The 17,128-nt window shown below is 36.6% G+C and overlaps 1 protein-coding gene across 2 annotated transcripts in view; it reads left to right on the forward strand.

The window, feature by feature from the left end:
- LOC112048093 (uncharacterized) overlaps nt 1–16,332 on the forward strand; it is a 62,588-nt gene extending 46,256 nt beyond the window's left edge. Inside the window, exons 1-4 of one of the 2 annotated variants that reach the window (XM_024085472.2) lie at nt 9,864–9,887; nt 10,554–10,636; nt 11,470–14,572; nt 15,122–16,332. In XM_024085472.2, coding sequence (XP_023941240.2) covers nt 10,578–10,636; nt 11,470–14,572; nt 15,122–15,952 — 3,993 coding nt within the window. In that variant the 5' untranslated portion in view covers nt 9,864–9,887; nt 10,554–10,577 and the 3' untranslated portion in view covers nt 15,953–16,332. Of the gene's footprint in view, nt 1–9,863; nt 9,888–10,553; nt 10,637–11,469; nt 14,573–15,121 lie in introns of those variants that run through there. The other variant, XM_024085471.2, reaches the window with a different exon arrangement.
- Nucleotides 16,333–17,128: the final 796 nt, after the last annotated feature.

Consider the following 17,128-nt stretch of genomic DNA (forward strand, 5'->3'; position numbering starts at 1 on the left):
AGAAATAGTATCTGCGCTAAGCCGCGGATGGACGGACAGACAGACGGACATGGCGAAATAAGGGTTCCTTGTGGATTACGGAACCCTGAAAATACAAAATTCTTAGATGATCTGAGCTGGAACTCATGAATGTCGGTTGTAAATCAATCTCTACTTTTATAATCTCTACTCTTATAATAAATCTGTAGAGAGGTAAATTCTGTACGTGAAATATATTTCCAAAATAACTATCGGGGGTTGATTAGTGATCGATACTGATGCCAAAAATACAATCAATAAAATTTTTGTCTGTCTGTCTGTCTTTCTGTCTGTCTGTCTGTCTGTCTGTATGTTCATTATAGAAACAAAAACTACTCGACGGATGTTAACGAAACTTGGTACAATTGTTCTTCATACTCCTGGGCAGGTAATAGTATACTTTTCATCACGCTACGATCAACAGGAGCAGAACAGTAAAGGGAAATGTTGGGAAAACGGGAGAAGTTAATCCATTTTTAAGCTTCCATCGCGTGTGCAACCTTAATGGGTAGGGTAGGGGTAGGGTTATGGTAGGGGTAGGGTAGGGTAGGGTAGGGTAGGGTAGAGAAGGGTAGGGTAGAGGTAGGGTAGGGTAGAGCTAGGGTAGGGGTAGAGTAGGGGTAGGGTAGGGGCAGTAGAAATTTTAAATCGACTTTCACGAGGACGAAGTCGCGGGCGTCCGCTAGTTCCCAAATAAGAGAGAGGCATCAAAACCCTTCGCTACAAAGGTCCCACTCAAGACGCAAGATAGCATTCAAGTGCTAACTTATCCTCAAATAAAAAGAAACAATACAGAGAAGTTCGTCGAACTTTGTTGTCACGAAACACTATCCAGTTACCGTTTTTGTGTGTTTACTTTCTGCGTGACTTGGACTGTGCGATTTTGGAGTTTCCTCGTCTAGCTTGTCGAGTTTAGCTTGTCGAGACTTTCGATTTATTTGTCTTCTAACTTGCGAACTAAGTTTTCGTCCATGTTATCGATTCTTTGTTATCTGTTGTAAATAAAACTAGGTGCAAGTGACTAGCTATTTTAGTCTCTATTATCAACCTTTTAAAATAAACATTAAATCAATTGACAAAATGTCATTTACCTACCATGTGATATCCACCAGTAAGCACCGGATGACACTTAAACTAACTTATCCTAATAACTATGCAAAGAATACAAATCATGCCCACGTGGAATGGTGGCAACAATACTGGCTGCATTTCCGCGCTGGACAGCCAGGCTGATCCTTTGCGCAAAAAATGAGCCAGCCCTTCTGTCACCAGTTGAGGCAACTAGCCGCGGTGAAATGATTCGGTAAAAATTTTTGGCACTGCGACTCTATGGCCCAAGGGTCTCTACGGGAACAGGTACAAATATCTAACTCTTTAATTTTATATATCTATTGATCAACTGATATTGAATTTGAATAATTTCCAAATTAATCAATGTTATTTAACTAATACTTTAAAGTCCGTTTAAACTTTCGGAATTTTCAAATAACTTTGGTTGGTTAGAAAATAATCTCTGTTACAATGTAATTTCAAGACTTCAAGACGTGATTAACAGAGGCTTTTTAATTAATTGTACGTGATAAATTTCCTTTTTATTTCCACAGAATAAAGAAGAAAATTAATTAATCAAAATATTACCAAATCCTAAAAATTAAGCTGGTAACGAAGGTTGGAATTCAAAAGGCTTTCTTTTAGTTCTAAAGTTAATTTGGCCCTCTTCCCATGTTAAATGAATGAATAACATTAATTAGGTCAGGTTTTTGGCAATGTTGTTAAAACTCGAAAGTTTGGTGTACTTTTATAATTTTCTTTTTATTAAATCTTATAATTTTAAACGAGCTGTTCTCGTTTATTGTTTCAAAGGCAGAGGTGACTTGGAACTTATACCCACCCACACTGCTTCAGTGCGGATTGGTGGGCTTATGATGATAATGTTTGATTTTATAACGATTAGTACCTATCAGATGTTTATGATGTGTTTATGATGATGACCAGGGTTGGCAATTTAATGAGCTTTCCGAGTTACAACATCATCGAGTTTTTTTGAAAAAACAATGCAGTAATCTATACTTATAATAAATCTGTAGAGAGGTCAATTCTGTACATGAAATATATTTCCAAAATAACTATCAGGGGGTGATTAGTGATCGATACTGATGCCAAAAATGCAATCAGTAAAATTTTTGTCTGTCTGTCTGTCTGTCTGTCTGTCTGTCTGTCTGTCTGTCTGTCTGTCTGTCTGTCTGTATGTTCTTTATAGAAACAAAAACTACTGGACGGATTTTAACGAAACTTGGTACAATTATTCTACATACTCTTGGGCAGGTTATAGTATACTTTTCATTACGCTACGATCAATAGGAGCAGAGCAGTAAAGAGAAATATTGAGAAAACGGGAGAAGTTACTCAATTTTTTAAGTTTCCGTCGCGTGTACAGCCTTAATGGTTAAAGCAACATAGAAATCATGTATGACAGAAATGTTCTCCTTAAAATTATCTATAAAAACACAACAGCATATATATGTCTATCTTTTATGGTTGACTCACAATAGCACGTGTAACTCCCGATAGCTTAGCAGTTCGGAGCTTTCTAATTAAATTTGTCTACTCTTATGTTTATAACACTCATCACTCATCCCTAACTAAAAAAGTTTACATTATTACCTATTCAAAAAAAAAAGAATCATAAAAATCGGTAAAGAAACACCAAAGTTATACAAGAAAGACGCTAAGCCATCGCGCGTGCATAGTAATTCATGCTATATGGATTATTTTTGTGTAACGGTTGCCGCGCTCGACGCGACTCGCGGGGGGGGGGGGGGAATAAATAAAGAAGTGCAGCCTTAATGAGTAGGGTAGGGTAGGGGTAGGGTAGGGGTAGGGTAGGGGTAGGGGTAGGGTAGGGTAGGGTAGGGTAGGGGTAGGGTAGGGGTAGTGTAGGGTAGGGGTAGGGTAGGGTAGATAAAAGTTTACAACGACTTTCACGCGGACGAAGTCGCGGGCGTCCGCTAGTCTTAATATTATATAATTATCATAGCTGTGATAGCACAGTGGGTATGACCTTTGGTCAGGGGCATGCACCTCCAACATTTTGGTTATGTGAATTTTAAGAAATTAAATATCACGTGTCTCAAACGATGAAGGAAAACATCATAAAGAAACCTGCATACTTACTTGAGAATTTTCTTCAATTTCTATGTGTGTGAAGTATGCCAATTCGCATTGGGCTAGCTTGGAACCTATTGGCCTAACCCCTCTTATTCCGAAAGGAGACTCTTGCTTAGCAGTGAGCCGAATATGGGTTGATTTGATTGATTGATTCGATTATCATAATTCAGGACATGAATCCAGAGCCCTTTCATCCGTTGCTAAGTAAGTTAACCATTGCACCAATGAAGTTAATCTTAAACAGGTTAACTTATTGATTGGTATTACATATTGAACATTTAATAACTATAAAGTTTTTGTCCTATTACGGCATAACCAGAAAATTATTACAGGTAACATGAGAGTTGTTTCAAAATTCAAGGTAAGTATTCATTGTCGTAAGTGTGAATTATGATCCATACAGAAGAAATCGCGAGCAAGACTGGTCATTAAATCCTAACGCCGAAACCTAAGTAACTTTAGGTACCATATTAACGCAGGAATGGTACATAAACTCTGTAATTACTCTGAGAGCTTATACATTTTATTAAGGCCATAATATTTTGTTACCCATTCGTATCGCATATATAAGAGCACATATTACAGAATCAAATTCTTCAACTAATTTAGTGGTTTATTATTGAAGTGAGAACTTCTTTAGTCGCGTTGCGCATTTTTTGGTAGGGGAATTTTTTTTTTTGCTTCACCGACATGCATAAAGCAGTATGTATGTATAGTCCAAGATCCGGATTAAAAACAATTCACCCATCTGTTTTGTTGATAAAAAGCCTTTATGTCAAAGTACTTTTAAATATTGCCATTAGGTCGCCTCAAAAACTCCTGGTCAAACTATCATTAAAGATGATTATAATCGTTTGGTCAGGAAATTCAAGCAACCTAATCGAAATATATTTTGTATCGTACTAAATTTGATATAATACAGTTTACATCCAATAAATAAAGTCTCAATAGCCCAATGGTAAGTAAGAAAGAAAGAAAAGAAGAAAGAAAAAATCTTTATTACAGCATTATACCACACAACACAATTTGATCTTAGTATCATATAATATTAAGTGCAGTCGGACTCATCACCGAGGGGTGGTAGTTCGGTCCTCACCCCGTTGGTCTATTTTCGTACCCACTCCTAGCACAGTCTTTCCCGACTAGTTGGAGAGGAACAGGACTATTGGTCATATAATAAAAAATATGCCAAATATTCTTTTAAAAAAAAAACAAATGGGTGAAGGTCGTTCCTAATACGGATCTTATATCTACTACTAGCTATACAGCTCATGTATGTGTAACATCATCATCATATCAGCCGATGGACGTCCACTGCAGGACATAGGCCTTTTGTAGGGACTTCCAAACATCACGAGACTGAGCCGCCTGCATCCAGCGAATCCCTGCGACTCGCTTGATGTCGTCAGTCCACCTGGTGGGTGGGTCGGCCAACACTGCGCTTACTAGTGCGGGGTCGCCATTCCAGCACTTTGGGACTCCATCGTCCATCGGCTCTTCGAACCATGTGCCCCGCCCATTGCCACTTCAGCTTCGTAATGATATACGTATAGTGATGGTTAAATTGTCACTTCTATCGGCAGTCTCTGTAATAACTGCTCATTGTATTTTGCTTCTATTTTGATTGTGTGTGTTAACTTGCCAAGTTTGTTTTTTTTGTAGCGGGCTAACATGTTAGGAGGATGATGAATATCTACACCCCTTTCGGTTTCTACATGACATCGTACCGGAACGCTAAATCGCTTGGCGGTACGTCTTTGTCGGAAGGGTAGTAACTAGCCACGGCCGAAGCCTCCCACCAGCCAGACCTGGACCAATTAAGAAAACCTCAATCGGCCCAGCCGGGGATCGAACCTAGGACCTCCGTCTTGTAAATCCACCGCGCATACCACTGCGCCACGGAGGCCGTCAAAATAGAGCTTCGAAGGAACGTGTAAGTTTGCAAGTGCAAAGCCATTCAGTAAACACAAGGCGTTTTACGAGAATCAATCTGCGCATTAGCATACCCAGTGCACTCCGTTACATAACTCGAAGGCAGTTATTAGAGATTACAAAGATGGCGGGTTCCCATGGTCGCGTCTCACGGACATCATCCTAACGGTCGCCGTTGGCGGCAACCGATGTTCATCGGAGCGTGGCCTTCTGGGCCAATGACTGCGTTTTGCTCACTTTGTACGCTAATTTTTGATATCTTCAAACGCAATGATAATTTTATACTATAGATCGGTTACGTCCCTATAAAATCACCGCAAAAAGTGATCCGAATAAATAGGCTACAACACAGCGCACACATGCACAATTTTGTCTAACTAATTTAATTTAGTCTTAAAGTTCTAGTCCACTTATAATTTTACATTTGTAAATGTAAAATTATAAGTGTAATAATTATAAGTAGGTATAAGTTAAATTTAAAACTTGCAAAATAGAATGTGAAATAGGGGTTGAAAGTTGACATCGATTTTTACGCCGACGAAGTCGCGGGCGTCCGCTAGTTCCATATATTTATGGTTATATAGTTTTTACAGTTCCTGAACACACAACTCGACATTGTAGACGATATTTAGGTATTATTTGTTTATATAACTTTAGTTGTTGACCACAACTAAAATGGAGTTGACTATAAAATTCCTTTTTTGAGTGCCTAATTTTTCATGCGCTAGTAACACATCTATCAGTATTTAATATCATTGTTTAACCATAATAAAAACATTAAAATTAGTAAATTTACAACATACAATTGAATTTGGAATTAGAATTAAAAAAATTCAAAAATGTGAGCTTAAGGGAATGGAAGGATTAAAAAGTAGCAAATTACATTGTAATTCCCAGAATATTCTGATAAGGATATAAAAAATAAAAAGACATTACCATAAGTTTGTTTAAAAAATAATGATAACTTGTCGAGATTTGAATCCAGTGTCTCTCGGATTCTAGTCCACCTCAAGCTATAGATATGGAGGCGTGAGTAATGCTAATGATAATAGCTTGGCTCGTATCACTTACCCGCTTACCGCATCTTGTCGCGCGCGGGTTTACTGACCTGTTGGTAAAGCGGCGTACACACAGAGGTAACATTACATTGATTTTTATAGTAACAGTAAAAACTAACGCAGAGTTCCCCAAACTTTTTTGTGTCGTAGACCCCTTGCCATGATTTTCCGTGTTGGGTAGACCTAATTACCTGATATTGATTTCCTGTAAATTTCTAACTGTAGTGAAATTTAGTGTTAATAAAAACCTAAAGCAAAAACACATGTTAATTTAAACATTTATTAATTGAATTGAGCGAAGCTCTAAGACTGCGTCTCTCAGCTTTTTACAAAATGTATTGCGGCCACAAAGCGAATACCAACATCCTACAACTTTATAATAAAAAAAATCTTAGTACTCGAAAATAAAAACAAGCTAAATTATGTCCGTTAATCTTGGTTGCCTGGTAGAGATTTAATAACAACGCATTTTGTTTGTAATTTTATAGTTTTTCTATTGTATTTTATATCTGTTTAATGATGATGTTTACTTAAATAAATAAATTAAATAATACTAAAAATAATAGTAGCAAAGCTGTCAAAGCAAATTTGGCCAATTTGCGCGATGTGCTCAGTCATTAAAGACCGTGTGTACAAAGCTTTATGTCGTCCCAGTGTCAAGTGTCCCAGATCGTTTGCAAACATCTTGTCAACACAACCGCTTACGGGGCGAAGTAAGGGCCTGTTCACATCAGCAGTCGAGTGGACTTGAAGATTTGAAATCCCCCTACTAGCACCTGAGCTTTGTCATATAGCAAACAGCTGTGCATTTTTAACAAAGGTATAGTAATTTGAACCATAACGACAGTTGTCTGCGCAAGTACAATTATTAACAAAAGTGTTAACGCGTTTTCCGTCGGTATGGGTACTTTGCCGTATGTTATAATAAAAATGAATTATTACGCATCACAATAACAATAACTGACTTCAAAAAAGGGAGGAGATTCTCAATTCGACGCGTATGTTTTTTTAATGATTGTTACAAGATTTTTTTTTGATTTACATGATCCCCGGCTAGGCCGATTGAGGTTTTCTTAATTGGTCCAGTTCTGGCTAGAGGCTTTGGCCGTGGCTAGTTACCACCCTACCGGCAAAGACGTACCGCCAAGCGATTTAGCGTTCCGGTGCGATGTCGTGTAGCAACCGAAAGGGGTGTGTTGTTTTTTCATGCTCCTCCTAACAAGTTAGCCCGCTTCCATCTCAGATTCCATCATCACGTACCATCAGGTGAGATTGTAGTCAAGGGCTAACTTGTAAAGAATAAAAAATTAAAAAAAAAAGTGTATAGCTACCACAAAAGCCTTCGCTTCATTGTGAACGAAGCCTAACAAAGGTTTATTATAGCTAATTAGCTATAATGTCTCAGATCGTTTGTAAATACCTATTCACATCCACGGCTCGTGTAAGTCACAGTTATGTTCGTTCACAAGGAAAGCTTTTACAAAATGTTGTACTCGCACCTACTTAGCTTGCAACCTGGATACATGTTAGTTTAGCATTAGACTTCGATTTTATCTTTTAACTGTTTAAGAGCCGTGATAGCCCAGTGGATATGACCTCTGCTTCCAATTCCGGAGGGCGTAGGTTCGAATCCAGTCCCGCATGCACCTCCAATTTTTTCGTTATGTGCATTTTATGAAATTAAATATCACGTGTCTCAAACGGTGAAGGAAAAATATCGTTAGGAAACCTGTATCGCTAGGAAACCTGTACCTACCTGAGATGGTGTGAAGTCTGCCAATCTGCATTGGGTCAGCGTGTTGGACTAATGGCCTAACCCCTCTCATTCTGAGAGGAGACTCTTGCTTAGCAGTGAGCCGAATAGGTTTTCAATGATGATGAAGATGAAGCTCAACGGTAAGACCGGTTGGACTTTGAGGGGTGGTGGTTCGATCCCCGCTTAGTCTATTAGCGTACCCACTCGTAATACAGTCTTTCCCGACTAGTTGGAGTGTAATAAGTATTTATAATTCAAACACACTCTCACGCACACACACAAAATTACTAACTAAACAGCTAATCCGAAAAAAAAATTAATAAGTATTATGATTTTAAGATTACTTATGACACAGGCTTACCAGCTATTTTAAGGATCAGGACGTCATTGTAATTTGTATACCTATTGAGTTTTCTCAAATAAACACTTCTTATTCTTATTCTTAAACATTGGGCCTGTCGGCTTAATAAACGTGCTCTATGACGCACGGGGGTGAAACGTCAACAACTTCCCAACTCGAGGCTGAGAATTTTGACTGAGAATCTTGCACGAAAGCTCAATATCTCATAGCCCGATTCAGGGTTCGATTCCAGGACTGGCCACTGAGCCAACGAGGCAGTAAACTGGGAATTGAAAACAAGTTACAAAACAAAGCATACGTAATGTTATAAAAGTCTAAGTATAAATATCTGAATTTGTTACTTTTTTACTGAATGAATGTATAACTTGATTGCGAGGGGTAAGTACATACAAAGAAACGATAAACTTAGCTTAAAAATAACCATCGCACTAAGGCTGCCTACACGTTTAGACATTTATTTTATTCAATCCGAAGAAGATATTGCTTATTTTTTTTTTCCAAATTTGTTTTAAGACATGCTTGCTTGCCTAAACTGTCTTAGGTTATTTGAAAGGCATTTGACCTATCGGGCTACGACCACTGTTTCTCTATCTTTCATAGAAAGAAAGAAAGAAAATACGTTTATTATCAAATGTGGTTGTGATACTCAAATAAACAGCATAAATAAATAAGAAAAGCTTATGCCGCTGTTTAGATACTAACTCGTTTATTTAAGACTAGCTGACACCGCGCGATTGTACCCGCGTGGATCCCATTCCCGTAGGAATACGGAGATAACATATAGCCTATAGCCTTCCTCGATAAATGGGCTATCTAACAATGAAAGAATTTTTCAAATCGGACCACTAATTCCTGAGATTAGCGCGTTCAATCAAACAAACAAACTCATCAGCTTTATAATATTAAGTATAGACTAGGTTTGTCTGACATTACCGAGGTCAGGTAAAAATCAGCTTTACAATAAATAAACATACATTCAAGGGGTAAATCAAGACTCAGGTTAGAGGAAATATTTTGAATTAACTTTTTTTTGTAAAACCACCAATATTGCATTTGGTATTTTTTTACTTTTAAAATCAAGTTAGTCTGTTTGTAGTGATACTATAAAATTTGGATGCTTCAACTTCTTATGAAATGGTAGTCGAAACGACGTCTGTAACCATCTTTATTGTTATTTGAATTAACTTTTTTTTTATAAAACCAACAATATTGCATTTGGTATTTTTTTACTTTTAAAGTCAAGTTAGTCTGTTTGTAGTGAAACTATAAATCGGAAGCTTCAACTTCTTATGAAATGGTTGTCGAAACGACGTCTGTAGCCACCCTTATTGTTATTTGTTCGCGAGGTAACTCGTAGTTCAAGTTTACGCGACAATGACCGTCGTTTTACTTGTTTAGCAGGTTTTTAATTTTACAGTTCGTTTTGCCTATCGCCGCTGATATTGTTGTTTGACTCGATATGCCGTCATGAGTTGTTGTGTCTACGGACTGTTGTAAATAAAATTACGAGTAGTAAAGTCATGAGAAATATTATCACATTCACAGATGTACAGTATCTAAAAGAAAGGGAAAATTAATACTTTTTCTTTTAAAAGTGAGTGTTTTTTTTCTTTACACCTGATGGTAAGTGATGATGCAATCTAAGATCGAAGCGGGCTAACTTGTTAGAAGGAGGATGATAATCCACACCCCTTTCGGATTCTACACGACATCGTTTCGGAACGCTACGGTCGAAAGCAAACCCATCAGCCAAACTTGGACCAATTAAGAAAACCTCAATCGATCCACACGGTGATCAAACCCAGGACTTCCGTCTTGTAAATCTACCGCGCATATCACAAGAGTGGTAGAAATTTATCAGATACAGACTAATAATCAATTAGATAAGGGTGAATTTCAACAAGTCCATTAAAATCTTCATTCCGTGGATTTTTTTCATCTTTAGGTTTAAAAAATTGCGTTTATGATTATGTACGTATTCTTGGTTAATAAACCAAAAACATGATATCTTAATATACTTACTCTGAGTATACTTACATACATTATAAATACGCCAGTCCCCGAGAAGGAAATACCCAGACTGTGTCTCTCCACTGGATCTTATAAATTCCACCCATGCCATTAACAATGGTTTGGTTTAAAAATAATTTAGGAACAAACCCAAAGGATATACCCAATACCTACTCAGTAATTTTTAATGTTAAGCGCAATAAGCTAGTTAACATTAATTTTATTGATTTTCGATTATCTGCAATTTCAGGTGAAGGGTGCGTCGGAGGGCAGAATGCGCGCTCTGTGGCTAGTCATCACCGCAGCGTGCGCACTCGCTGATAATCAAAACAGGTGAGATAAGGACGGCTTTGCATTATTTACCTCAAGAACTATGATATACTCTTTCAATTTGCTATCTATGCTTATTGTATTCACTTTGCATCGGTATACCTTGCCTTTTGATTACATTAATTACTAGCAGACGCTGCGCGATTTTACCCCTGTGGTTCCTGTTCCCGTAGGAATATGGGGATAATATATAGCCTTCCTCGATAAATGGGCTATCTAACACTGAAAGAATTTTTCAAATCGGACCAATAGTTCCTGAGATTAGCGTGTTCAATCAAACAAACAAACAAACAAACAAACTCTTCAGCTTTATAATATTAGTATAGATTCTTACGCTCATGATTATGGCCCCGTATGGGTTCAAAACTTAGCTGTATTTATTTTTCTAGATTATGGAAAACACTTAAAATTATTAAAAATCTAAAATACACAATACTATTACTGATCTTAGCATCCAGGTTATTACGAGGTAGACACTTCTGGAACATCTAACTTTAACTTTAACTAAGATGACTAGCAATTTTTATAACGATACCAAAATTATTAGAATTAAGATACAGACCTCGAAAGAGAATTAAAGGAAATGAAAGTTTAGGAAAACCAGAGAGACAGTACAAAGAGTTGTACAGAGAAAATCGGAATGTCATAGAAGATTCTCTGAATGCAGAAAAAATTTGGACAGACCCACCGCGGTCACACTTTTCAAAATAACGATAATTCTGGTAAACATAAGATAACTGTATCAGGATTTCAAGAACAAACACATCAGTATTAGTTAGATAGATGACATACATTATCTTGAGCACATAATAAAATGAAATATTTTCTATTTTCAGGCGAACCAAGCTCCCGTACATCGCAGATGCAGTTGGCAATAGTCTACCCCCGCCATCGAATGTTCCAGCAACTGTCGGAAGTCCAGTTAACTTGCTCACTCCAGACAGATACGAATTTTATACATTTGATGAGTCTGGAGAATTAGTGAAGAGATTAATGACTTTAGAAGAAATACAGGCAATCGTTGCAGCTGGAGAAGAAACAGAAGGCCTGGTCACTTTTGCTAATGACAATCAACCCACTATAGCTTTCAACTTTACTCAACCTTCACAAACAAAAGTTCACAGTGTAGTTACCAATGTACAAAATGTTCTTAAAGCGCAAATGGAAGCTCATAAAAATAAACCAAATATACAACCCACACTAGATACACCGGACGTTTCAGATTCTTGGAGCTTAATATTACCTTCGATTTTTGGAAATACTGGAGTGGATATAGTCCCCGATAAAACATCTGGATCTTTTATTACACCAGAAACTGATACGTTTGAAATAGATAATTTGAATAATTATAAAAATTCTCAAAGCAAGGAAAGTAATGAAATACCTACAATTTCTGCAGTTCAACAAAATATAGACACAAACGTGACTCCAACTAAGAAACCAGATAATTCGGTAACAATAAACATGTCAACTACTGTGAGTACATCTCCTTCTACTATGTCAAAATTAAGCTCAACGACTGAAAAGCAATATTCACCTGCAACAACTAAGAGACCTGAAATGAGAACTACTACCAAAGTCACAACAAGCAGACCTCAAATATCTAGTTCAACTACAATAGTACAATTATCCACCTCAACTACCATAAAACCTGCAGAAAATACCTTAATTTCTATGAAAAATAATACGAATGGAAATATCGATAATGACAAAAAAGTTTACAATATAACTAAAATAAATAATTTATTTACATCTACAGTAAAAGAACCAGTTCAATATGAGAAAATTAGTACTTTTTTGCCCAGTTCGACAGGGGCATTTATAACTGAAAAAACCACCCATAAACCCTATGAGATTAACATTAGACCAATGAAAGATGAAAAAAACAAAGATAAACTATCAACAACAACCAACGCTAGCAATATAATATCTAGCACTACATCACTTCCTATATTATTAGATAAAGACAAAGACAATGAGAAAATGAATGGTACTACAATGACAACTCAATCAGTTTCTCCGTCTACAACTATTTCAACAACTGAATCTACAACTACTCATAAAAATCATGGTCTTACTGACTCTGGGAAGAACGATCAAGCAATAATGACTCCAGATAAAACGGACTATGATAAAGAAAATCATTTAATAACACCGATGTTTGATATTGGTCTAAGTATAAGTCAAATAGCATCAGACCTGGGTAATAATTACGTTCCCATTCCTACTTCAAACAGCTTCGTTGATACACAAACCAACAACTTAGCAATAGAAAGTAAAGAAAATGTTGAAATTGAAATTCCAACAGAGTCTGGAGATGAAAATGGTATAAACATTATTACTACGGAAAATCCAGAAATATTTGTCAAAGTTTCGACATTTGATCCACCAAAACAAATGAAAAATATGACGTTGGAAATTATCGACTTACCGAAACAAGTTCCAAGTTTAACTGCTACTACCTCTTTACCTGTTACTCCATCTATTATCACGAGCTCAAGTAGACCTACTATTATGGATGCAGTAATATCTGAATCCATGGGTGATTTACTATCACAAGTTGTACATGGAGCTCCTGATCCTACACCAATCGATTTTTCTAAAAATAATACAGAAACCTCTGAAATTAAAATAACAACACACATTCCTGTTAGTCAAGAATCTACTGTTAATATTCATAAAACAATTACCACCACACCGGCTCAACCAGTTACTAATAGTGATGTTATGAATAAACTTGAAGATACTAGACAAAGCGTAATCAATACCACAAAAATAGAAAACAAAAAAATAATGCCCCCAACTATAATAAAGAATGACGTCAATAAAATAAAAATAGAAACCAATACGCCAAACAAAATAAACCAAAGCGAAAATATTAAAAACAATGCCTTTTCTAGTAATAAACAAAATGTAAGTTCATTAAATTTAGACAAAAAAGATGAAAATGTTAAAAGGGATAATATTAGTGTATCTTCTAATCAATTTTTATCAAAAGAAACTAATAGTTCAGATACAAAACTAAAAACTGATTCAACGACAAAAGTAAACAATTTACATACAATTAGTAATGTTTACAAATCATCATTGGCAGCCAATGTTGGTCTCATTGATACCCATAAGATAAGCGACAAAGTCCACAAACAAAACATAAAGGAAGAAGTACCAAAAGTTGAAGATTTCAAAAAGAAAATACAAAAAGTGAACATAGATGAAAAAGAGTTAGCAAATGTAAGAAATAATTCATGGAAATTAATACCATCAGTAAACCCACCTAAAGCTAATGAAATAGTAAAAGACAAACATAAAGTTGAGGCATTTTATACACCAGAAGTAAATGAAAATAAAAAAATCGTACTAGAGTTCCCTAAAGAAAATCAGGGCTTAGAGGTTACTACGAGAGATTTAGGTGACGACATTTTACAATTTACAGAGCTATGTAATGAATTAGCTTTCAGGTATTGGAATATGCTGATTGATAATATTGATAAAAAACGAAGCATAGTTTTCTCACCTTATTCTATAACGTCAATGTTAGCCATGATGTTTATGGGCGCAAAAGGAGCGACTTCCGGCGAAATGAACGAAGTCCTAAAATTAGATGATATGGTAACATTTAATCCTCACTTTACATTAAAAAACATATCTGATTCAATCGAAACTAGTTCAGCTTCGGGAGTAGTTATATCTGCATTTGTTAGAGAACTCTTTAGTGAGAGGAACAAAGGAAAAATGTTGACATTCTACAAGGAACGCGCCCAACACTTTTATAACGGCCATGTTGAAGAAGTTAACTTCAAATTAATCGGCGATGTAATAAGACGGCGAACTAACCTTTTAGTAAAAAGATACACATGGGGGAAGATTCCTGAATACTTGAAAACAAACAGTATCACGATGAGTCCACCACTTGCAGCAATATCAGCTAATTTGTTTTATGTAAGTAAAAACAACTTTTTTCTTTTAATTCGATCTTCTTTTAATAAAACAATTCAATTTCATGCGAGTATGTTTTTTTTTTAAATCCGCTGGATAGATCCGGAGTTCAGTGCAAAAATCAGACAGGAAGACCGATTTTTTTTTTAATTTCTAGCTGCGCTTCTTTTAGAACCCCAATTAAATTTTTGGTAATTTTATTCGAAGAACTGGTACATACCCAATTTCTACTATCTTGTTAGACTCGTTGAATAACATACTTACAGGCAGAGATGCTTCGTGGATTCTCGGCCTGTGAGAGTACGGGGATTAAATGTATTAGTCGGTATAGATGTAGGTTTCTAATGTGGAAAGAATTTTCAAAATCGGTCGAGTAGTTTTTGGGTGTAAAAAACAAAAAAGTCAAACAGTACTAACCTTTTTATAATATCAGTTAACTTAGGCAAGTATGGGTATGAGGCTATTAACATCCTAATTTAAAAACCTTTCAAAATGTAAATGTATGTAGATGATGCTGAAATATGTAGTTATAATTTTTGTGTTACTTTTCAGACTGACTGCACCGGGACTTCAGTCGAGGGACGCGATGGCGAAATGTATTTCGTCGTTTCACCAAACGTCCGCCAAAGACGTTTGGTTCCAGTACCTGCCGTGGTTTATAAAAGTAATTTCTTGGCTGGATATGACCCAGTTCTAGACGCTACCGCTGCAGCATTGGGTAACACCAACTCCGTTGTTAGCACCCTGTTTCTTATGCCGGGCCAACAAGGAAACGTCGTACATGCCGATGATTTAGAAAATCTTGAAAAACGGTTTTTGGATGCCAGTTTAAGTACTCCAGCGTGGAATGGTCTTCTGCGAACATTGCTTCCTCGTGTAAGTCTCGAGCTACAAATTCCCAGATTCTCTCACAAATCGTTATTCAATCTCACGTCTTCTTTGAAAAAAATGGGTCTGAAAGAATTATTTGACGCTGACCATGCTGACTTGGGTGGACTAAATGGCCCGTCAAAGGATCTTTATTTATCTGACATGCTACAATTGACAACGTTTACTACATGCGCCGAAAGTGGTATTGGTGGACAACATCATGTAGAAGAATATCCTGATACACAGGATTATTTACGTAAACGAAGAACGTCCAGGTGGATAACGGGATGGGATGAGCCAAGAGATTATCAACGAGCATTCCATGACCCTCATGATGTGGGTGAAGCTATGAATTTACCTCTACACCTTCGTCCAAGACAAGCACGGCTCCCCGCAAGAAGTTCTCAACCGGCTCGATTGAAATTCGACAGACCTTTCCTTTATTTCGTACGACACAACCCATCTGGAATGATATTGTACGTTGGACGATATAACCCGAGGCTTTTACCTTGAAGGCTTAAAAAGACTGCTAGTTTAGTTTAATTTACTTAATTCCTAAAAGGAAAGTGATGAGATAGGTATACTGGTGCGTGTGATATATGTATGTGAAAGTAATGTCATTCTGAATTTACGTGACAGTATTACTTGTTAGTTTATTGGTATGCAGGTAGTTCAGAGCTTTGTATTGAGACAGCATTGATCGTACCTCTATACTAATTTTAAATGAAATGTATGTAGTTATAAAATAAGGGATTGCAAATGAAACAAAGTGAAGATTATATGCTTAAATTGTAAATTAAGGATTTAGGTTAGAAGTACAGTTTCACAGCTCATGTCATTTCATTGTCATTATCCTTTAACTGAATTTAGAAATAAAATCTAGTAAATATTAATGTATTTTTTCATTCATATATAAAATTCTCGACACTCTTCATAGAAGTCTCTCCATTCGATGCACTCTTTAGATTGTATTATTACTGGACAACTCTGCAGACAATTTAATATATTAGTAATAGTAGAAATGTATTAATTACTTCAATACTTTATCAAACACGTTACAGTGCTATATTATCATCGAGTGCTAGTCGTAGTCTAGATTTTACATCATTCAACTTTAGGTCTCAATGCTGCCAGTTCACCGAAGCGGAGCAAGGCAGCGGAGCCGAGAAACGGAGAAATATTAACCAATAGTATTGCACAAAATCTCATCTCCTCTTAAGTCGACAGGGCGAGCTAGTTTAAAAATTCATATAAAACCAGTAAGAGGAGCGGGGAAACGGAGCGGGGTTAAATAAATTAAATTTCACATTTATTTATCTAACATAATCTGCAACTTCGCTCCGCACCCGCGCTCTGCTCCGGTGGTCAGACACAGTATGCAACTCCGCTCCGCTTTAGTCCATTTCTCCGCTAGGCTCTGTTGCTCCACTCTGGTGGACAGACAGCCTTATACAGCATTATGGAGTGAGAAAAGAATATAACAATGAAAACCATGACAAACAAATAAAAGAAGACAAATCTGCTTATTTTTAATGCTTACCAAATTCACATAATTTCTAATACATTGTTGAAATGCAAAGAATTCCTCCACTTTCACCGGCATGCGATATCTATAAGCATTCATACAGAACAGTTTAGCAGTGGCCATAATATTGCTGAAGTCACGATTAAGAGAAACCCAGCTGTCCA

The sequence above is a fragment of the Bicyclus anynana genome, chromosome 13, assembly GCF_947172395.1.
Source record: "Bicyclus anynana chromosome 13, ilBicAnyn1.1, whole genome shotgun sequence".
Classification (NCBI taxonomy): domain Eukaryota; kingdom Metazoa; phylum Arthropoda; class Insecta; order Lepidoptera; family Nymphalidae; genus Bicyclus; species Bicyclus anynana.